Below are 23849 nucleotides of genomic sequence, written 5' to 3' on the forward strand. Positions count from 1 at the left end.
CCCAATCAAAATTGCACCAGCATTCTTCTCAAAATTAGAACAAGCAATCCTAAAATTCATATGGAACCACAAAAGGCCCCGAATAGCCAAAGGAATTTTGAAGAAGAAGACCAAAGCAGGAGGCATCACAATCCCAGACTTCAGCCTCTACTACAAAGCTGTCATCATCAAGACAGCATGGTATTGGCACAAAAACAGACACACAGACCAATGGAATAGAATAGAAACCCCAGAACTAGACCCACAAACGTATGGCCAACTCATCTTTGACAAAGCAGGAAAGAACCTCCAATGGAAAAAAGACAGCCTCTTTAACAAATGGTGCTGGGAGAACTGGACAGCAACATGCAGAAGGTTGAAACTAGACCACTTTCTCACACCATTTACAAAAATAAACTCAAAATGGATAAAGGACCTAAATGTGAGACAGGAAACCATCAGAACCTTAGAGGAGAAAGCAGGAAAAGATCTCTCTGACCTCAGCCGTAGCAATCTCTTACTCGACACATCCCCAAAGGCAAGGGAATTAAAAGCAAAAGTGAATTACTGGGACCTTATGAAGATAAAAAGCTTCTGCACAGCAAAGGAAACAACCAACAAAACTAAAAGGCAACCAACGGAATGGGAAAAGATATTTGCAAATGACATATCGGACAAAGGGCTAGTATCTAAAATCTATAAAGAGCTCACCAAACTCCACACCCGAAAAACAAATAACCCAGTGAAGAAATGGGCAGAAAACATGAATAGACACTTCTCTAAAGAAGACATCCAGATGGCCAACAGGCACATGAAAAGATGTTCAGCGTCGCTCCTTATCAGGGAAATACAAATCAAAACCACACTCAGGTATCACCTCACGCCAGTCAGAGTGGCCAAAATGAACAAATCAGGAGACTATAGATGCTGGAGAGGATGTGGAGAAACGGGAACCCTCTTGCACTGTTGGTGGGAATGCAAATTGGTGCAGCCGCTCTGGAAAGCAGTGTGGAGGTTCCTCAGAAAATTAAAAATAGACCTACCCTATGACCCAGCAATAGCACTGCTAGGAATTTACCCAAGGAATACAGGAGTACTGATGCATAGGGGCACTTGTACCCCAATGTTCATAGCAGCACTCTCAACAATAGCCAAATTATGGAAAGAGCCTAAATGTCCATCAACTGATGAATGGATAAAGAAATTGTGGTATATATACACAATGGAATACTACGTGGCAATGAGAAAAAATGAAATATGGCCTTTTGTAACAACGTAGATGGAACTGGAGAGTGTAATGCTAAGTGAAATAAGCCATACAGAGAAAGACAGATACCATATGGTTTCACTCTTATGTGGATCCTGAGAAACTTAACAGGAACCCATGGGGGAGGGGAAGGAAAAAAAAAAAAAAGAGGTTAGAGTGGGAGAGAGCCAAAGCATAAGAGACTGCTAAAAACTGAGAACAAACTGAGGGTTGATGGGGGGTGGGAGGGAGGGGAGGGTGGGTGATGGGTATTGAGGAGGGCACCTTTTGGGATGAGCACTGGGTGTTGTATGGAAACCAATTTGTCAATAAATTTCATATATAAAAAAAAATAAAAAAAAAAGAACTGCTAAAAAAAATCATGGTTATTTTAAAATTCTCATCACTGATTTGGAATATTTGGATTGTCTTGCGTCTCTTTTTTTGTGTTTTCTCTCTTCCTCTCTTTGTCATGCAGTCTTATTTTTTGGCATATTTAGGTTTTTTTTTTTTTTTTATTGAATGCCAGAGAGTATGTATTAAATTTTTCTTTAGCACTTTTATTGTTCATTAAATGCCATTATACTTACCCTATTGCCAACCATCGTGTCAAATGTATTAATTAGAACAGAGTAGAAAAAGATCACGGAGTAAACAGGTGGAGTCCACTCATCCATTTGAACAAAACATGGCCAGGGACATTCTAATGCCCAGGGCTCGTAGTATAGGATAATGCTCACTTTCCTTACTGATGTTATCTTCCTTTGGAAGATAGAATGGTAGCTGATCACTATCCAGTCAGGAATTATGCAGAATCCAGGCTGTATTCCAACCCTGTTAAGTCTTGCTCAGCCTTTCATTTGCCTCTGACCATCCAGGGTTTTCAACCTAGGTTTGATGTATTTTTCAGCACCCTTTCTCTGGTAGTCCTAAAGTATTATTTTGTTTTCTGGAACTACCAAATGCTTTATTCTGTTTTTCAGAGACTTTTTGATTAGGATTTTAGTCTCCTGATGACAACGTGTTAGAGGCCTTCCCAAGTCTCTTCCAAAAGCTTTCCTGGTTTTTCTGTTCCCCACTAGCCGCCTTCTTTGGGAGTCAGACCCTCCACACTCAGAATTGGCAGACGTTTCTGGGTAAAAGCAGCTATAGCAGTCAATTGATTTTTGAGCCTTTCTCTTTCTGGAGTCTTAGCCTCTCTAATTCTTACTGTTGGAGCCACTCTCTGCAGGCTTCAAACATAAGATTTCTGTAATTCTTCCCCCTCCCCTCCAGTTTTGCTAGCTGTATTCTGTGGGAGCACTGGTCTACCACCATTTATTCTGTCCTCCTTAGAAGTGGAAATCTAATCTCATGTTTTTTATCTTCTTCCTAGTTTTAATTTATGCAGCCAACTGATGGTATTTTTTTTTATGAAATTTATTGACAAATTGGTTTCCATACAACACCCAGTGCTCATCCCAAAAGGTGCCCTCCTCAATACCCATCACCCACCCTCCCCTCCCTCCCACCCCCCATCAACCCTCAGTTTGTTCTCAGTTTTTAACAGTCTCTTATGCTTTGGCTCTCTCCCACTCTAACCTCTTTTTTTTTTTTTTCCTTCCCCTCCCCCATGGGTTCCTGTTAAGTTTCTCAGGATCCACATAAGAGTGAAACCATATGGTATCTGTCTTTCTCTGTATGGCTTATTTCACTTAGCATTACACTCTCCAGTTCCATCCACGTTGCTACAAAGGGCCATATTTCATTTTTTCTCATTGCCACATAGTACTCCATTGTGTATATATACCACAATTTCTTTATCCATTCATCAGTTGATGGACATTTAGGCTCTTTCCATAATTTGGCTATTGTTGAGAGTGCTGCTATGAACATTGGGGTACAAGTGCCCCTATGCATCAGTACTCCTGTATTCCTTGGGTAAATTCCTAGCAGTGCTATTGCTGGGTCATAGGGTAGGTCTATTTTTAATTTTCTGAGGAACCTCCACACTGCTTTCCAGAGCGGCTGCACCAATTTGCATTCCCACCAACAGTGCAAGAGGGTTCCCGTTTCTCCACATCCTCTCCAGCATCTATAGTCTCCTGATTTGTTCATTTTGGCCACTCTGACTGGCGTGAGGTGATACCTGAGTGTGGTTTTGATTTGTATTTCCCTGATAAGGAGCGACGCTGAACATCTTTTCATGTGCCTGTTGGCCATCTGGATGTCTTCTTTAGAGAAGTGTCTATTCATGTTTTCTGCCCATTTCTTCACTGGGTTATTTGTTTTTCGGGTGTGGAGTTTGGTGAGCTCTTTATAGATTTTGGATACTAGCCCTTTGTCCGATATGTCATTTGCAAATATCTTTTCCCATTCCGTGGTTGCCTTTTAGTTTTGTTGGTTGTTTCCTTTGCTGTGCAGAAGCTTTTTATCTTCATAAGGTCCCAGTAATTCACTTTTGCTTTTAATTCCCTTGCCTTTGGGGATGTGTCGAGTAAGAGATTGCTACGGCTGAGGTCAGAGAGATCTTTTCCTGCTTTCTCCTCTAAGGTTTTGATGGTTTCCTGTCTCACATTTAGGTCCTTTATCCATTTTGAGTTTATTTTTTTTTTTTCAACGTTTATTTATTTTTGGGACAGAGAGAGACAGAGCATGAACGGGGGAGGGGCAGAGAGAGAGGGAGACACAGAGTCGGAAACAGGCTCCAGGCTCTGAGCCATCAGCCCAGAGCCCGACGCGGGGCTCGAACTCACGGACCGCGAGATCGTGACCTGGCTGAAGTCGGACGCTTAACCGACTGCGCCACCCAGGCGCCCCTTGAGTTTATTTTTGTAAATGGTGTGAGAAAGTGGTCTAGTTTTAACCTTCTGCATGTTGCTGTCCAGTTCTCCCAGCACCATTTGTTAAAGAGGCTGTCTTTTTTCCATTGGATGTTCTTTCCTGCTTTGTCAAAGATGAGTTGGCCATACGTTTGTGGGTCTAGTTCTGGGGTTTCTATTCTATTCCATTGGTCTGTGTGTCTGTTTTTGTGCCAATACCATGCTGTCTTGATGATGACAGCTTTGTAGTAGAGGCTAAAGTCTGGGATTGTGATGCCTCCTGCTTTGGTCTTCTTCTTCAAAATTCCTTTGGCTATTCGGGGCCTTTTGTGGTTCCATATGAATTTTAGGATTGCTTGTTCTAATTTCGAGAAGAATGCTGGTGCAATTTTGATTGGGATTGCATTGAATGTGTAGATAGCTTTGGGTAGTATTGACATTTTGACAATATTTATTTTTCCAATCCATGAGCAGGGAATGTCTTTCCATTTCTTTAAATCTTCTTCAATTTCCTTCATAAGCTTTCTATAGTTTTCAGCATACAGATCCTTTACATCTTTGGTTAGATTTATTCCTAGGTATTTTATGCTTCTTGGTGCAATTGTGAATGGGATCATTTTCTTTATTTGTCTTTCTGTGGCTTCATTGTTAGTGTATAAGAATGCAACTGATTTCTGGACATTGATTTTGTATCCTGCAACTTTGCTGAATTCATGTATCAGTTCTAGCAGACTTTTGGTGGAGTCTATCGGATTTTCCATGTATAATATCATGTCATCTGCAAAAAGCGAAAGCTTGACTTCATCTTTGCCAATTTTGATGCCTTTGATTTCCTTTTGTTGTCTGATTGCTGATGCTAGAACTTCCAGCACTATGTTAAACAACAGCGGTGAGAGTGGGCATCCCTGTCGTGTTCCTGATCTCAGGGAAAAAGCTCTCAGTTTTTCCCCGTTGAGGATGATGTTAGCTGTGGGCTTTTCATAAATGGCTTTTATGATGTTTAAGTAAGTTCCTTCTATCCCGACTTTCTCAAGGGTTTTTATTAAGAAAGGGTGCTGGATTTTGTCAAAGGCCTTTTCTGCATCGATTGACAGGATCATATGGTTCTTCTCTTTTTTTTTGTTAATGTGATGTATCACGTTGATTGATTTGCGAATGTTGAACCAGCCCTGCATCCCAGGAATGAATCCCACTTGATCATGGTGAATAATTCTTTTTATATGCTGTTGAATTCGATTTGCTAGTATCTTATTGAGAATTTTTGCATCCATATTCATCAGGGATATTGGCCTGTAGTTCTCTTTTTTTACTGGGTCTCTGTCTGGTTTAGGAATCAAAGTAATACTGGCTTCATAGAATGAGTCTGGAAGTTTTCCTTCCCTTTCTATTTCTTGGAATAGCTTGAGAAGGATAGGTATTATCTCTGCTTTAAACGTCTGGTAGAACTCCCCTGGGAAGCCATCTGGTCCTGGACTCTTATTTGTTGGGAGATTTTTGATGACTGATTCAATTTCTTCGCTGGTTATGGGTCTGTTCAAGCTTTCTATTTCCTCCTGATTGAGTTTTGGAAGAGTGTGGGTGTTTAGGAATTTGTCCATTTCTTCCAAGTTGTCCAATTTGTTGGCATATAATTTTTCATAGTATTCCCTGATAATTGTTTGTATCTCTGAGGGATTGGTTGTAATAATTCCATTTTCATTCATGATTTTATCTATTTGGGTCATCTCCCTTTTCTTTTTGAGAAGCCTGGCTAGAGGTTTGTCAATTTTGTTTATTTTTTCAAAAAAACAACTCTTGGTTTCGTTGATCTGCTCTACAGTTTTTTTAGATTCTATATTGTTTATTTCTGCTCTGATCTTTATTATTTCTCTTCTTCTGCTGGGTTTAGGCTGCCTTTGCTGTTCTGCTTCTATTTCCTTTAGGTGTGCTGTTAGATTTTGTATTTGGGATTTTTCTTGTTTCTTGAGATAGGCCTGGATTGCAATGTATTTTCCTCTCAGGACTGCCTTCGCTGCGTCCCAAAGCGTTTGGATTGTTGTATTTTCATTTTCGTTTGTTTCCATATATTTTTTGATTTCTTCTCTAATTGCCTGGTTGACCCACTCATTCGTTAGTAGGGTGTTCTTTAACCTCCATGCTTTTGGAGGCTTTCCAGACTTTTTCCTGTGGTTGATTTCAAGCTTCACAGCATTGTGGTCTGAAAGTATGCATGGTATAATTTCAATTCTTGTAAACTTATGAAGGGCTGTTTTGTGACCCAGTATATGATCTATCTTGGAGAATGTTCCATGTGCACTCGAGAAGAAAGTATATTCTGTTGCTTTGGGATGCAGAGTTCTAAATATATCTGTCAAGTCCATCTGATCCAATGTCTCATTCAGGGCCCTTGTTTCTTTACTGACCGTGTGTCTAGATGATCTATCCTTTTCTGTAAGTGGGGTGTTAAAGTCCCCTGCAATTACCACATTCTTATCAATAAGGTTGCTTCTGTTTATGAGTAATTGTTTTATATATTTGGGGGCTCCGGTATTCGGCGCATAGACATTTATAATTGTTAGCTCTTCCTGATGGATAGACCCTGTAACTATTATATAATGTCCTTCTTCATCTCTTGTTACAGCCTTTAATTTAAAGTCTAGTTTGTCTGATATAAGTATGGCTACTCCAGCTTTCTTTTGGCTTCCAGTAGCATGATAAATAGTTCTCCATCCCCTCACTCTGAATCTAAAGGTGTCCTCAGGTCTAAAATGAGTCTCTTGTAGACAGCAAATAGATGGGTCTTGTTTTTTTATCCATTCTGATACCCTATGTCTTTTGGTTGGCGCATTTAATCCGTTTACATTCAGTGTTATTATAGAAAGATACGGGTTTAGAGTCATTGTGATGTCTGTATGTTTTATGCTTGTAGTGATGTCTCTGGTACTTTGTCTCACAGGGTCCCCCTTAGGATCTCTTGTAGGGCTGGTTTAGTGGTGACAAATTCCTTCAGTTTTTGTTTGTTTGGGAAGACCTTTATCTCTCCTTCTATTCTAAATGACAGACTTGCTGGATAAAGGATTCTCAGCTGCATATTTTTGCTGTCTAGCACCCTGAAAATCTCGTGCCAGTTCTTTCTGGCCTGCCAAGTTTCAAAAGAGAGATCCGTCACGAGTCTTATAGGTGTCCCTTTATATGTGAGGGCACGTTTACCCCTTGCTGCTTTCAGAATTTTCTCTTTATCCTTGTATTTTGCCAGTTTCACTATGATATGTCGTGCAGAAGATCGATTCAAGTTACGTCTGAAGGGAGTTCTCTGTGCCTCTTGGATTTCAATGCCTTTTTCCTTCCCCAGTTCAGGGAAGTTCTCAGCTATTATTTCTTCAAGTACCCCTTCAGCACCTTTCCCTCTCTCTTCCTCCTCTGGGATACCAATTATGCGTATATTATTTCTTTTTAGTGTATCACTTAGTTCTCTAATTTTCCCCTCATACTCCTGGATTTTTTTATCTCTCTTTTTCTCAGCTTCCTCTTTTTCCATAACTTTATCTTCTAGTTCACCTATTCTCTCCTCTGCCTCTTCCATCCGAGCTGTGGTGGTTTGCATTTTGTTTTGCATTTCATTCAAAGCGTTTTTCAGCTCCTCGTGACTGTTCCTTAGTCCCTTGATCTCTGTAGCAAGAGATTCTCTGCTGTCCTGTATACTGTTTTCCAGCCCAGCGATTAATTTTATGACTATTATTCTAAATTCACTTTCTGTTATATTATTTAAATCCTTTTTGATCAGCTCATTAGCTGTTGTTATTTCCTGGAGATTCTTCTGAGGGGAATTCTTCCGCTTGGTCATTTTGGATAGTCCCTGGTGTGGTGAGGACCTGCAGGGCACTTCCCCTGTGCTGTGGTGTATAACTGGAGTTGGTGGGCGGGGCCGCAGTCAGTCCTGATGTCTGCCCCCAGCCCACCGCTGGGGCCACAGTCAGACTGGTGTGTGCCTTCTCTTCCCCTCTCCTAGGGGTGGTATTCACTGTGGGGTGGCGTGGCCCCTCTGGGCTACTTGCACACTGCCAGGCTTGTGATGCTGGGGATCTGGCGTATTAGCTGGGGTGGGAAGGCAAGGTGCACGGCGGGAGGGGGGGCAGGCTTAGCTGGCTTCTCCTTAGGTGATCCACTTCAGGAGGGGCCCTGTGGCAGCCGGAGGGAGTCAGATCCGCTGCCGGAGGTTTGGCTCCGCAGAAGCACAGAGTTGGGTGTTTGCGCGGAGCCAGCAATTTCCCTGGCCGGAACCGGTTCCCTTTGGGATTTTGGCTGGGGGATGGGCGGGGGAGATGGCGCTGGCGAGCGCCTTTGTTCCCCGCCAAACTGAGCTCTGACGTCCGGGGGCTCCGCAGCTCACCCTCCCTTTGTCCTCCAGCCTTCCCGCTTTCCGAGCAGAGCTGTTAACTTATGACCTCCCAGACGCTAAGTCGCGCTTGCTTTTGGAACACAGTCCGTCAGGCCCCTCCGCTTTTGCAAGCCGGACTCGAGGGCTCTGCTTGGCTGGCGAGCCGCCCCTCCGCCCCGGCTCCCTCCCGCCAGTCCGTGGAGCGCGCACCGCCTCGCCGCCCTTCCTACCCTCTTCCGTGGGCCTCTCGTCTGAGCTTGGGTCCGGTGACTCCGTTCTGCTAATCCTCTGGCGGTTTTCTGGGTTATTTAGGCAGGTGTAGGTGGAATCTAAGTGATCAGCAGGACGCGCGGTGAGCCCAGCGTCCTCTTACGCCGCCATCTTCCTGCCTATCCCAACTGATGGTATTTTATATGCCCCCATAAGTAATCTTAAATCTTTCTGGAATAGGTTATATAAATAAATATAGCACCAACTGTGCTGTAACCTAATTATCTTTTGTCTTTTACTAGAATGTGAATTTCTCAGGTACTGGAATCACATTTTTTTCCATTGAATAAAATGACATTGTCCATTTTCTACAGTGATGGTGATTGTCCTTAGAAGAGGATAACAATATCTCCCATATATTCAAATTTAATTTTCAAATTAATTGAAAATTGATTTTGAAATTTTAAATTTCTCTTACTATTTATAGTTAAAAAACACATCTGTTGTATTCCAGATGTAGTCTCAAAATTAATATTAAAAATATCAGTTAAAATTTTAATAAATTAAAAAACACAAAACATCTATGCTTAACATATGAAGAAAATACATTAATGCATGCAGAATATGCTTTTTGGAGGAAAAATATTAGATTGAGCATTTATGACTAGTCATGGAAATTCTTTAATTGAAGCAATGTCTGTTTCACTCAGATTTATGTTTGGTTAAGCCTAACATTGGTAGAATTAAAACCCAAATATATCAAAACCTATGCATTTCCTCTTATGTTGTGCTTCCTTCAGTGTCTGTGATGTGTCTGAACTGAATCTAAATTATGTATGGGTATATGTATTTATATTTGAGCCATAGAATCAGAAACTGGGAACCTTCATTTTCTTAGCATTTCTGGTGTTCATAAACCATGATTACTGTCTGCTAAGTTTTTTAAAAATTCAGTTCACATACAAACACTTGAAATTCTTGCCTTTTTTCTATGCTTAGATGTTACTAAGTGAAACGTTGTTGCTCTAAAAAGAAAGGGGATGTGTGCTAACATTTAATAACTTTTGTGTAAGTTGAAACTGTATTAAATACTTTATATTTTATTGTGAGAGACAGTGCAAGTGGGGCAGGGTCAGAGGGAGACGAGATGGAGAGTCCCAAGCAGACTCTGTGCTGCCAGCGCAGAGCCCAGTGTGAGGCTTGAACTCACGAAAGGCAGGATCATGACCTGAGCCAAAGCTAAGAGTTGGACGCTTAATGGACAGAGCCACCTAGGCTCCCCAAATGCTACCTCTTTTAATCTTCACAATTATTTGGTAATTGATTACTGAGAAAACTGAGGTTCAGAGAAGTTAAGTGTCTTGACAAGGAATGGATAATAGCAGAGCCAGGTGTGAATCCAGGGCGTTCTGATATTAAAGTTCTTGTTCTTCCTCTTGCTGTACTGCTACCTTGAATATCTAGTTTACTAGTTTACCTATGTTAAAATATGTTACTTGAATATTTCTGTTTGTCATTTGATAAAAAACAGTTAGATTCCAAAAGGATATGTGATCTAAGTGTATAAAATATTCTTGGGCCTCCTGGGTGGCTCAGTCAGTTAAGCATCAGACTCTTGATTTCAGCCCAGGTCATGATCTCATAGTTCATGGGATCAAGCTCCCTGTAGAACCCCAAGCCCCATGAGGACTCTGCACTGTCAGTGTGAAGCCTGCTTGGAATTCTGTCTCTCCTTCTCTCTGCCCTACCCCCACTCGCGTTATCTCTGTCTTTCAAAATAAACAAGCTTAAAAAAAAAATCAAGTATTCTTTAACATGATTTTAATTTGGAGTTCTTTCATATAAGAAATTTAATGAAATTATGTTAAGATGGAAGTTTTCTTGTTTGATAGCTTCTAATTTTAGATGTGTATTTTTATTGGAAATTTTTTGTCTTATCCCTTTTTTTAAAAAGATAGTGCATCTAATATTTTTCATGTTGGGCAATCTGTTGTCATCTATCTGCTTATATAGTAGTGTAAGACAATTATATAGATTATCTTCCTTAAAGTACCTAGATTAACAGTTTTCTTAAAAGAAATATTATCACTACAGGTGAGGAAAATATTTTAAAATACACTTTTCTCTGTTCTCTCCTTTTAATTTTTAGATTTGGCAAAATTTTTAGAAATAATAATCACTATAATAGAGACTTTTAGGTTACACATTCTAGAGAAAATGGTTGGGACTTTTCTCCCCTGTGTTCCAATAAAACTTTATAGAAATAGGCAACTGCTTGGATTTGGCCCATGGATACTGGTCTGTAGACTCCTGGTAAAAGGAAATAGGAAAATAATTTTTTTCATTATAAAAACTTTTAACTTTTATAATTTCTATTTATGGTTATAATTATGTTACAAATCTTTGACTAGTAGCAGGAATTAATTTAATATAGTATAATAGTTTTTAAACATAGTTTTGGTAACTATCTCGTTTTTCTTGGTATGTTGCCGCAGGAAAAAAGGTAGTTTATGCTTTTTTTAGGTTTGAAGGGCTTGTTCGCAATCATTCTTTCTTATTTATGATCTAACAAAAATTTTCTTTGGGTTTTGGAAGTGGAAAAGAGAATCTTTTCAGACAGAGACATTTTAAAAAACTGTGCTTAATTATAAGACTCTCCTTTGTAAATTTTTGAATTTTTAATTCTTATGTAAAAGCTGTTACTTAGACTTGAATTGGTATTTTTAGGCATTCATCAAATTGTCATTTCATTATTTTAAAATCAGTCCTCTTCAGGAAATAGATGACTAATATTAATGTCATCATTATCAGGAAATAGCTCAGCATCTGTGTGATATTTTTTTTGGTGAATTGAAATTCTTTTTACAGGTTTGGTTTTTATAGCACATCTTAGCTAGTTAATGTGTTATGGAGGAAAAGATTTTCATTATTTTGGCATAATGGAGCTAGCTAGCTACATGATTCTAGAGCGGTGTTAAGTGGGATGACTTGGCTAACTAGAAGTAAAACATGAACTGTAAGGAATTAAGTTACCTTTTGAAATTTTGATTTGTGTTATCAGGAGGAGAGTTAAGATATAAATGATGAAGCAAAGCCAGAAAACTTTCTTTTCTTCCTTTTTCATTATTAACTTTGATGTAATTGAATATTTAAAATGCTTTCTTACCCTTAAATATCTTCATGCTTGGCAATAACAGAAAATGTGTCTAATGGTATCCTTTAAGATATGTGAACTTTTAGTTTTTATTCAGGTGTTGGGTTAAAAGTAATTTAATGCTCTGAGATTCACCATCTTATGTTTTTGTCATGCAAATAGTGTCTTCTATAGGAATATAAACTGATAACATGATAAAAAGACTCATGTATTTTGTTAACTACTGATTGATATGTATATAGCTCTTGGTGCTACAAAATATAGGTATTCATATCCATGGCCTTTCTTCCCGTTAGATTTTACAAAGTAGATCATTTGCTAGGGAATTTTGTATTGTTCCTGGAGGACAATAGTGACTAAAATCTTACCAGATTGTTACAGGTAGAAATTGAATGTTCAAACGTAGCTCTTTTCGATGAAATAAGTACTTTGTTATTTTTAAATTTAAAGTTTTTGTTCATTTCACTAACATGCATTACTATCTTAAATGCCATATTTAAATTTTTTTTTAATTTTTAAAATTTTTTAAAAATTTATTTATTGTTTAATTTACATCCAAGTTAGTTAAATGCCGTAATTTTTTAAAGCAGTAGGTTACTTTTGCCTTGAATGTGATTGTAGAATCAGACTTCCTATTCTAGTCTACCTAACAAAGATTAGAGGGAAACGTTCAGATGTTCCAAAGTTTCCTTTTATTTAGGTCAAAATCCAAACTGTGAGTTTTATTTATTCATTTTAGGAACATTTCTTTTTCATTTTCTTACTGAATAAGAACATTGTACTTATTTATTATTAAAAGTTTGCTGAGGATTGGCAGCTTTTTTTTCATTTATTGTCTATGAGATGGACATAGGAAACAAAAACAAGTTTTCAGGTTCCTCTTTAGTCTGGTTTATCTGTTTATCTTCTTTTTGTTTCTATTTATCTACTCATGCATTTCATCTGATGTTTATCTGACTTGACTATCTTTTAGGTATAAGAGACCTACTTCATCACTGTTACTTGTTAGCTGTTCATATTTTTTCTTTACATAATGGTTTCCACTTTTGATCTTTTGTTGTAGTTACAGATAGTACTATATACTGAACATTAATCCTCCTTAGCTTTTCTCAGTCAAGGTTACTTGCCCTAACCAAAAAATTATTTGAATAATTGTTTCCTCAGTTCTCTCAAGGAGATATATATATATATATGTATATATATATATATATATGTGTATATATATATATGTGTGTGTGTGTGTGTGTGTGTATGTATGTATAATTACTGCCATCATGGTTACATAAGAGAAAAGTTATTTCATTACATACAAAGAATGCCTTAGTTATTTCATCACATACAAAGAATTACATACAAAGAATGATTCTCAAAGTGTATGCTTGGAGCCTCACTCTATCAGAGGTCCAAAAGGTCAAAATTACTTTCTTGTTGCATTGGGGGATGGGCTCAACGGGCAATAGGTGTTAAAGGAGGGCACTTATGATGAATCACTAAATTCTATTCATGCAACCATTATTACATTATATGTTAACTAACTTGGATTTAAATTTTTAAAAAATTAAAAAAAAATATTCTCTTAATTTTAAGACCTAATTAATGTAAGCACTGTTCAAACTACTCTTGGTAAATTTTTTACAGAGAAGACATTTAAAAATTCCCAATATTTCTGTTTTAAATTATAGTGTACTATTGGGGCCTCTGGGTGACTCAGTCAGTTAGGCATCTTACTTTGGCTCAGGTTATGATCTCGTGAGTTCGAGCCCCACATGGGTCTCCGCACTGACAGTGAGGAGCCTGCTTGGAATTTTCTCTCTCCCTCCCTCTCTCTCTCTCTCTCTCCCTCTTTCTCTCTCAGCTCCTCCTGTGCTGTGTTCTCTCTTTCAAAATAAATAACTTAAATTTTAGTTAACTATATAAACGTTTCACTAGTTTTGTAAATAATTTCCTTATACATTACACCTGGCAGCAAAGAGAGTTTTTAGTATAGAGTTTTTAGATGTAATCCATATAAACAAATCTCTTTATATTTCCCTTTATACTTACCTCCTGTGTTTTCTGTCCTGATTGAATAGTATAACCATCGAGCCTAAAGCCTAAGAAATAGTTTGTATTCCTTTATCTCCCTCATAGTTTACATTTCTAATTATTTAACAACTCTCATAATTATCTCAATTGCCTCCTTCCTCACAGATTGTCCTTACTTAGGCATTCATTTGTCACCCTTTATAGGGTATGGCTATAAAGGGATGGCATTAGGGAGTTGCTTGAGATGACAGAACTGTCCTGTATCCTGACTTTGGTGGTTACACGAATGTTGTTATATGTTAATAATCATAAACATTTTCTCTTGTCTTGCCATGATATTGGCATTTAAATTTTTTTTTTTTTTTTGCTGTTCTTTCAAAATAGGGCTTACAAATAAATGAACAAGTACTGACAACAGTGTTCAAGGCATTGTCCTCTGTGCTGAGGAACATATAAATGTGCAGAAGATGTTTCTGCCCTCAAGGAGTTTATATTTTAGTAAGATTGATACCACACATAACAGAAGTAGGATAAACTGTAATTGTTCCTTAAGGAAGATATGAACAAAATGCTAGCTTGTGCTGGGAATATGCAGGAGGATACTTCTTCCTTGAAGAGGTGGCATTTGAACTAAGTCTTGGAAAACACATTGATTATTGACAGTCAAAAATAGAGACAAAGGACATTCTGATAAGAGAAATCTAGCGCACTTGGCAGATTTGTAAGTTTCCTATTTACAAAGGTCATAAAAACTTCAGATCTACACTTCATCCATTCTCTCATCCTGTTTTATTCAATATTGTGTTCCAAAACTCTTAAAAGCATTTGGACACATTTCTTAGAAGTAGTATTGTAGCTTTTGAGTTTTTTGGACTTAATTTAGGTCATTTTAAAGATTCTTACTTTAATGACTGTTAACAGTGAGCTATTCGTAAGTCTTACTGTGATCAGTAGATAGTAAATATATAAGTTGAAAGCCTGATATTTATATAAAATTTTCTAAAAAAAAAAGTTAGAATGGGAGAAAGCCAAAGCATAAGAGACTCTTAAAAACTGAGAACAAACTGAGGGTTGATGGGGGATGGGAGGGAGTAGAGGGTAGATGATGGGTATTGAAGAGGGCATCTTTTGGGATGAGCACTTGGTGTTGTATGGAAACCAATTTGGCAATAAATTTCACATATTAAAAATAAATAAATAAAATTTTCTATTTACAGAGTTAATTTAAATAGGTAGAGTTTTCAATATATGTAATACTTAGAAAGTATTTTTGTAATAGTTCCTCAAAATGCTTTCTTTCCATTTTTCCTAGTTGGGTGCATGAATCAACTCTCTTTTTTTTCCACAGATTTTCAGTGAAGACCCTGATTGATCGGTCCTGCTTTGAGACAATTGATGATTCTTCTCCTGAATTTAACAATTTTGCAGCTATTTTGGAACAGATTCTCAGTCACCGGCTAAAAGGTAACAGAATTAATGTATTTATATTCCTCAACAGCTTTCTTTTTAATAAACTTGAAATTTTACAAACCATACAGTCTGGTATGATTTAGATAATAGCCATACTCCATCTTGAAAAACATAAAACTGATTTTAGAATGCCTAATCTTTTGTCTTGTCCTTTGTCCCTCAAAAAGAAAAGAATTTCTGTTCTCAGATTTATACCTGTTTCCAGGATGCATTAAAAGTGTTGAATGTATTGTCACATACAGGCAGCAGAGTCACTTTCCATAAGTAATTAAAACAAAAGCTTAAATTAAAAGGTAGCCTATCTTCAAAGATTTCTACATGCTATTTTAACCAATTTACAAAGATGCATCCAGGCATTACATTTGTTTGCTTAATCTTTACTTTGTTAAACTTTGGACTCTTTGAAAATTTTTTTACCATAAATAGTTAAAAGAGGTATGTAAAAAGATGCTTAACTATGGTTTTATTAAAATAAATCAGTAAATATATTCACATTAGAAAGAAGAGTCTGTGGTTTCTCCGAATTATAAAAAATATTTACATTAAAATACCTATAAAATATAGCGGATAACATCAAGAAATATTATGTAGCATAAGTGAGTAGTAATAAATAATAACTTTATCACATTAATTCCATTATCTTATTTTCCTAAAGGAAACTTGATCATCAGATGTTTTCACTTAAGTTTTTATTATCTTTATTATCTTAATGGTATAGTTTCAAATCAATAATCTGCTTTGGTAATACAACTTAAGAGAATCTCAAATTTAACCTAGTGGTTAATTCTTTTCTGTGCTTTTTGATGCTTTTTGAAGCATCACGTCTTTACTCTTAATTAATTATTTAAATCATTTGAGCAGTCCTGTGGGCCTAACAAAGGGTTGAATTTAATTACATGGAAAAACAAAATTGTATTCAGTCAGCCCTTTGTAATTTAAAATGGGTCCATAACATCACTAATGCTTTTCTGTTAAGTTTGTTATTTTGCATTTAAAAAGTTATTTTTTTATTTTTGCTGTACTGCATTTCCTAAATTTTCTGCCATTAATGTTACCTATTATAAGAAAATAAGTTTTTATAAAAGCAAAGGCTATGAGAATACTTTGAGATATTGTCCAGGTTACTATATTGTGGTAATCATATTTTAGAATTATATGTATAAATTTATAAATAATAATTGAGTAGAAAACACATGCAACGCAGTAGACCTTGATGTGCTTTAAAATTTACAAATGTGTTATCACAAGACCTCAGTTCCCTTGATTCAGTGTACCATTTAGCATATGAATCACTCACAAAATACATAAACAACTATCAGCAGAAAACAGGCCATGTTGAGATATCCATGCTGAGTGATTGGGCATACTCCTGACCACATAAGTGGACCCCTCCTGCACAACAGTCTGCCATCTTCTGAGTCATGCCTCAGCAAAATATAGATGATAGATCTTTAGAATTACTTAATAATGAATGTTATTTCTTTTTTTAAATGTTTATTTATTTTGAAAGAGAGAGGGTACATGTGAGTAGGGGAGGGGCAGAAAGGGAGGGAGAGAAAGAGGGAGAAAGAGAAACCTAAGTAGGCCCCACATTGTCAGCACAGAGCCCAATGTGGGGCTCCCTCTCTCGAACTGTGAAATCGTGACCTGAGCTGAGATCAAGAGTTGGACACTTAACTGACTGAGCCACTCAGGTGCCCCCAGTGAATGTTATTTCACGGAAGCCATTGAACTACCATGTTGAAAATAGAATCTCTAGTTGATTTATGGATAAGGATTCCACTAGTGTGACTAAGAAAGTAAGAATGATGATACAGTGAAATTTGTGTTGTCTTTTTAGGCTAAGTAAAATTAATAATTTAAACTATGCTTTTTAAAAAAAGATCCTGTAGATTGACTAATGTGGTCACTATAATTAGTACAGATATGAATCATGAAATGATACTCAACTTTTGAGATGAGCTATTTAAAGTTTTCTTTTTAATGTTTGTTTATTTTTGAGAGAGAGATAGAGTGTGAGTGGGGTTGGGGCAAAGAGAGAGGGAAACAGAATCCAAAGCAGGTTCCAGGCTCTGAGCTGTCAGCACAGAGCTGATGTCGGGCTCTATCCCATGAGCCACAAGATCGTGACCTGAGCCAAAGTCAGACACTTAACTGACTGAGCCACCCAGGTGCCCCTGAGATGAGCTATTTTAAAGACTTGGGTGTCTACAGACTTCTGTATATTAGTATTCTGATATATAACAAATTGCTTTTACTTTTGGAGAAGTTATATAATTATTTTTGTGGTACACTGTGTTCACCTAAAATTTAGTATGTAATAACTAATTTTTCCAATGTTTATCTTTATAGAAGTACAGATTTAAAATGTGTAACTTTGTGGGTTTGTGAGATTCACTTTCCTCCAGGTACTTTTTATTTTTGAAATAAAAGGGCATTTTAAATATTAAAATTTTCAGAGAAAGGTAAAATCCACCCCCAGGCACAAATAGGCTGTACTGACACTTGTAAAGTGGAAAACTGAAACAGTTATTTATTTAATTCATTCTAAAAGTCCCAATGTTGAAAAGGAAGCTTTTAAAACTACATACATTAATCTTCTTTATAGTTATCTCTCAGTAAAATAATGATCTTATTTTCCTGGAAGATAGCTGAGAACTAGGAATTAATCACAGAATATAGAATTCAAAGAGACATCAGTTCAGGTCTTCACTAATTTTTGAACTTTTATTTACTTTAAAGTCTCCTCCTCTCCACCCCATCTGCACCTGCCCTAATAAAAGCAACTGTAGACACTGGGTGTGTAAGTGGAGTGTGTGGTTGAAGCAGATTGAGAAAATTGGGCATTGTACCTGCTCAGCAGTAGTTGTACCGCACCACCCTGTAACTGTGTAGCATTACTTCAGGTAGCACCATGAATCACAGATTAAAAATTTCTCTAATCTCTGTCCTTCTGAAGCAATCCACTCAACAATATTCATGACTGGTAGACATACAGACTGTTTGAATACTTCTGATGTCTGAGAACTTAGGATAGTAAAGCAGTTCATCACATTTTGGGGCAGTTTAGATTGTTAGAAAACTCTTATATAAATGAAGCCAACCTATTTGACTGGCTTTGATATATTTTCTGCCACTTTTTTGTTTTTCAGTTTTGAACCTAATATTAAAAGACTGCTATTATATAATTCTTTGTCCTCAGTTCTCCTTTTTTCTAGGTAATGTATCTGTAGTTCCTTCAACCTTCTGGAACCACCACAGTCTTAGTTGTTCTTCTGGTTTGTCACTGGTTTATTGGTATTGCTCTTAAAATCTGATACTCATAGCTGAGTAACGTGCTTCATATAGGTCAACACTGTATTAGTTCAGAACTTAAGATTATGCTGATATTTTGATTCCCACATCACACTTTTGGTTTTCATTGAAATAGAGACCAAGTCAAATCCCATAGATTTTTAGAAATTGAACTATTGCTTAATTTATGTTTTAGTTAATTCTCTTAGTTGCCTGTGTAGAAGTTTGATAGGGATAAATACTGTATTTTTTCCTTTGTCGTCCACTATATAGATGGATGAAGTGGCAATAAAAAAACTTAAAACTTCTAAAGATGAAGTGGACTATTTTTTCCTATTTCTCTCACTATATCTAAAAGCCTGGACATTATTATATAAAACAAATACCTACATACCAAAAGGTAGGGAGAAGAAGAAAGACTCTCTAGGGACTCTCAGACTTTGGGAATAACACGATTGGTTCTTTAAATTTTCTGACTGCCTTGTATACCAAGATTGGGTAAGCCAGTAGCCTATAGACATCAATATGTACAGAAAGCAAGGTGGAAGACTTTTAGTAACAGCTCTACTTTAGCCAAATGCCACAGAAGAAGTGTGGTACCACCCCCACCCAGGCTAGGAAAGGTTAAGTGGGGGACTTAGAATTCCCTTCTCCTGAGGCTGTAACAGTGTGTCCCCCATCATCATCAGAGTGGTATCAAAGAAGGCCATGCAAAGAACTGGGACTTGAGAACTGGGACTTCTTCCCTCCTGGCTGGTTGTGAGTCTTCTCTTCCTATCTTACCTCCCACCCTCACCATGTTAATGGAGAGCCTGGATTTCCATTCCCAACCCAGCAGTAATGAGGGGTCATTTCCCTGCCATCCTGAGGTTGTGTCAGAAGAGACATTTTGGAGATTGATGTCTTTCACCATCGCCCAGCAGTAACAAGAATACTCCCAATGCATTATCAGTGGAGACCTTGTAGGAAGCCTGGACTCCCACCTCCACCCAGCAGTAATGAGAACTCCCCTGTCAAATGTCAGTGGAGGTCAACTGGAAAAATTGGACTTCTCCCTCCACTTGGCAGTAATGAAGTGATCTCACCACTTTTTACCTTCCCCTGCCAGAACTGTCATAGAAAGCCAGTGAAATAAGATTCCAACACTCATAACATAATATGAGCACGTCCAGGTTTCATATGAAGATCACTTGTCATAACAAGAACCAAGAAAATCTCAAATTGAATGACAGAAGACAACTAGTAGATGTGAACACTGAGATGACAGAGGTATTAAGTTAGTGACAAAGATCGTAAGTTGATCATGATAAAAATACTTCAGTGAGCAGTTAGAAACATGCTTGAAACAAATGAAAAAGTAGACAACATCAACAAAGAAATAGAAGATAAAAAAAAAACTGAATAGAAATTTCGGTACAAAAAGTACAAAACCAAAATGAAAAGCCGAATGGATAGGCTCAACAAGAAGATGCAGGGGACAGAGGAAAAAATCAGTGAACTAGAAGAGAGAACGATAGAAAAATTTTAATCTAAATAACAAAGACTAAAAATAATCTAAAATTAGAAAGTGGACTTAAAAAATGAACAGAGCCACAGGGACTTGTAGGACTATAATAAAAGATCTAAATCTTTTCATCAAAGGGTCTGAGTGAGAGGAGAAAGGAATGTATTGAAAAGGTGCTGAAAAAATAATGGCTGAAAATTTCCCAAATTTAGCAAGAGACATAGGCATACAGATTTGAGAAACTAAGTGAATCACAGAGTAAATCCAAAGAAATTCATGCCAAGACACATTATAATTAAACTTTTGAGAAATAAAGACAAGGAAAAAATGTTGAAAGTAGCCAGAGAAAAATGACACCCTGTTTGTAAAGGAAAAACTGTTTGAATGATGGCAGATCTCTTATCAGAAACCATGGAAGCACTTCTTTTAAGTGCTAAGAGAAAAATGTCAACACAGACTCCTATAGCAGAATTATTTTTCAGTTTTGAAGGGGAAATCTAGCCATTCTCAAAACAAGGAGAACTAAGCAATTTGTCACCAATAGACTGGCTAAAGAACTAACTGCCTTGAAGCAGAAATGAGATGATAAGGAAGAAAATACAATAATTTCCTATTTTTAATGTTTTCCTTATTTTTTTGATTTTTCTTTTTCTTGTCTTCCTGTGGATTACTTGAGTGTTTTTTTGAATTCCATTTTTATCTGTCTGTATTGTTTTTGAGTGCATCTTTTGGCATAGATTTTTTAGTGGTTGCTCTAGGTATTAGGTTGTATATACAAAATTTAATCACAATCAAAAGTATCATTGTTTTCTGGTCTTAAATTCAAAAACTATGCCTTTATTTCCCTTTACCCCCCCCCCCATTTATAATATAATTGCTTTAAAAAGTTAAAAATAGAACTAACCTTCAATCCAGTAATCACGCTACTGTGTATTTACCCAAAGAATACAAAAACACTAACTTAAAAGGATATATGTACCCCTATGTTTATTGCAGCATTATTTACAATAGCCAAATTATGGAAGCAGCCCAAATGTCCATCAGTAGATGAATGGGTAAAAAAGATGTGATACACACACACACACACACACACACACACACACACACACACACACTGGACATTATCTAGCCATAAAAAAAGAATTAAAATTTACCATTTGCAACAACATGGATGGAGCTAAAGAGTATGATGCTACAGTAGAGAAAGACAAATACTATATGATTTCACTTGTGGAATTTAACAAAGAAAACAAATGAACAGTGGGAAAAAAGAGACAAACCAAGAAATAGACTCTTACTTGTCTATGGAGAACAAATGATGGTTACCAAAGGGGAGGAAGGTAGGGGGATAGGTGAAATAGGTGAAGGGGTTTAAGAGTACACTTATGATGAGCACTGAGTAATGTACAGAATTGTTGAATCACTATATTGTATACCTGAAACTAACACAACACTGTATGTTAACAATACTGGAATTAAAATTAAAAAAAAAGAAATACATATAAATGCTTTAAATATTTCCCCTACAATAGATTGGAACCACATTAGACAGTGTTAGAACTTTTGTTTCCACCATTAAACTTAATTGAGAAAACCCAAGAGGAGAAGGTCAGCCTATTTCAGGTTGCTGATTTGTCCAGCACAGAGTCTGGGATGTATGGGGCAAGGAAATTTACCTGCTGTGTTATTTCTTGGCTTCTAAGATCTCTAGCCCGGGTTCCTTTTATTCTCTCTCTTCAGAGTCTTTTTGTTTTATATGTAATGTCTAGTGTTTTTAGTTATATTTGGCAAGAGGAAAGTGCATCTGCTTTGTCCTGTCTGGTACCAGAATTCTTATTTAATTTTTTAATGTGAAGAATTACATCAGTAGTGTTCCTAATGTTAAATCCATATATTCTTGGGACAAATCCAAATTGAGCCTCATGTATTGTTTTCATATACTTGGCCAGATTTAGAATTTAGTTTGCTAGTATTTTAGGAGTTTTGGTTCTATGTAATTTCTGTTTTATACTTGTTTTGGTTTTTGTTATGAAGATTATATTAGCCTCACTAAATGAATCAAAAGTGTTTTATCTTTTTTATTCCTTGGAAGAATTTTCCATAAGCTTGGAATTGACTGTTAGAAAGAATCTGCCAGTAAAACCTCTGGGTTAGGTGGGGAATGTGCATACTTACAGGTCTCTTTAGGTTGTTGACTTCTCTTCTGTATTCTCTTTTACAGTTACCAGTTTCTTCTTTTCTGTACCCTCTTAATTGTTTAATCCCTATTCAGTTTCTGTTTTTCCTTTCAGTGTGCCACATTTAAAATAGATAAATTTAGGGGTGCCTGGGTGGCTCAGTCAGTTAAGTGTCTGACTTCGGCTCAGGTCATGATCTTATGGTCCATGGCTTTGAGTACCATGTCAGGCTCTGTGCTGACAGCTTGGAGCCTGGAGCTTGCTTCGGATTCTGTGTCTCCCTCTCTCTGTGACCCTTCCAGGCTCATGCTCTGTCTCTCTCTCTCTCAAAAAAAAAGCAAAAACAACAAAAAAACAAACTTAAAAAAATAGATAAATTTATCTAAATGGTTTTAAAAAGTTAAAGCTCACTGAAGAGATCTAAAAACTTAAAGCTTAAAGCACATATTCGTCTTTATAGCTTTTTTTAAGAGCTGAAATTCTGTTTTTTTTTAAACTTAGACCCTACCTATACTTATGTATGAGCCATCCACCCCCTTTTCTGAAGGATATGACATGTTTCATTCAGATTGCTGTTAAGAAACAAAAATTTCACTGTTGTTACTTTCCATGCAGTTGTCAGCTAGTTGGTCCCCTTTTCATCCCTAATATTATTAATTCTTTTTCTTTTTTTCATAAGCAGTATTGCCAGAGATTTGTTAATTTTATTAGTCTTCAAGTAATTAACTTATGGCTTTTTTGTTCATTTATGTATGCTAATGACATCATTATTTCCTCTATTAAATTTTCTTTGAGTCTATTTGTTATGTTGGGTTCCTAGCAGATTAATTTTCAAACTTCTCTCCAAGTACTGCTTTGGTTACATGTATAAGTTGGGATATATAATATTTTTATTAATACTCATTTTTAGGTAACTTCTAATTTTCATTATTTTGGCTTATGTGTTGTTTAAAGGTTAATTCTTAGGGTTACTGAAAATAAGAATTTTTCCTTTTTATTTTTACTTCTGTATTAATTAAATTGTGGTCAAAGAATTTGATCTGTAGGGCAGATGTTTTGAAATTTGTAAGATTTGCTTAAAGGCCTAGCCTATGGTTGGCTTTAATAAATGTTTCATCTTGAGAATAATGTTTATTCTATAATTGATTATGTTTCTCAAATGTTACATTTTTTATATTAATAGCTTAAAATTTGAAACTTATTATTTTGATGGATTTACCAAGTTACTCTTACAGATATGTCTAATTTTGTTTTTTAGATTTTGAGTCTATTTTGGTATATTCAGTTTTAGGGTTTTTATAGATTTCCTCATTTTCTGTTTACTTATTTTTGGCTTCTTAAGGATTTCAATGATTTGTTTCATGTAACTGTATTTTAAAGTGTGTTTGTTATATATTATCCAGCATTTTCAATTTTCCTACTGTTTTGTGTTGGGTATCAGGAAGGTGTTCCTAAAATTCCATGTTTACCACTCCATAGACAAATTATTGCTATATCTAAAGAGAGCTCTGAAACTTCCTCTTCTTCTTTGAAAGTTATCCTTGCCTTTTGTTGTGAATAGTTTGAGTGAATAAACTTAATGGGCAAAGTATGTAACATTGAGGTAAAACAACTATGGCTGTAATTTTAAGT

The 23849-nt window shown here is 36.5% G+C and overlaps 1 protein-coding gene across 4 annotated transcripts in view; it reads left to right on the forward strand.

Annotated features, from left to right (window-relative positions):
- Window positions 1–23849, forward strand: part of RUNDC3B (RUN domain containing 3B) — a 154796-nt gene that overhangs the window by 10010 nt on the left and 120937 nt on the right. For all 4 annotated transcript variants that reach the window (XM_030307893.1, XM_030307895.1, XM_030307894.1 and 1 more), the window contains exon 2: window positions 15121–15236. In XM_030307893.1, the coding sequence (XP_030163753.1) occupies window positions 15121–15236 (116 nt within the window). The remainder of the gene's footprint in view (window positions 1–15120; window positions 15237–23849) is intronic.

Source organism: Lynx canadensis, chromosome A2, assembly GCF_007474595.2.
Source record: "Lynx canadensis isolate LIC74 chromosome A2, mLynCan4.pri.v2, whole genome shotgun sequence".
Classification (NCBI taxonomy): domain Eukaryota; kingdom Metazoa; phylum Chordata; class Mammalia; order Carnivora; family Felidae; genus Lynx; species Lynx canadensis.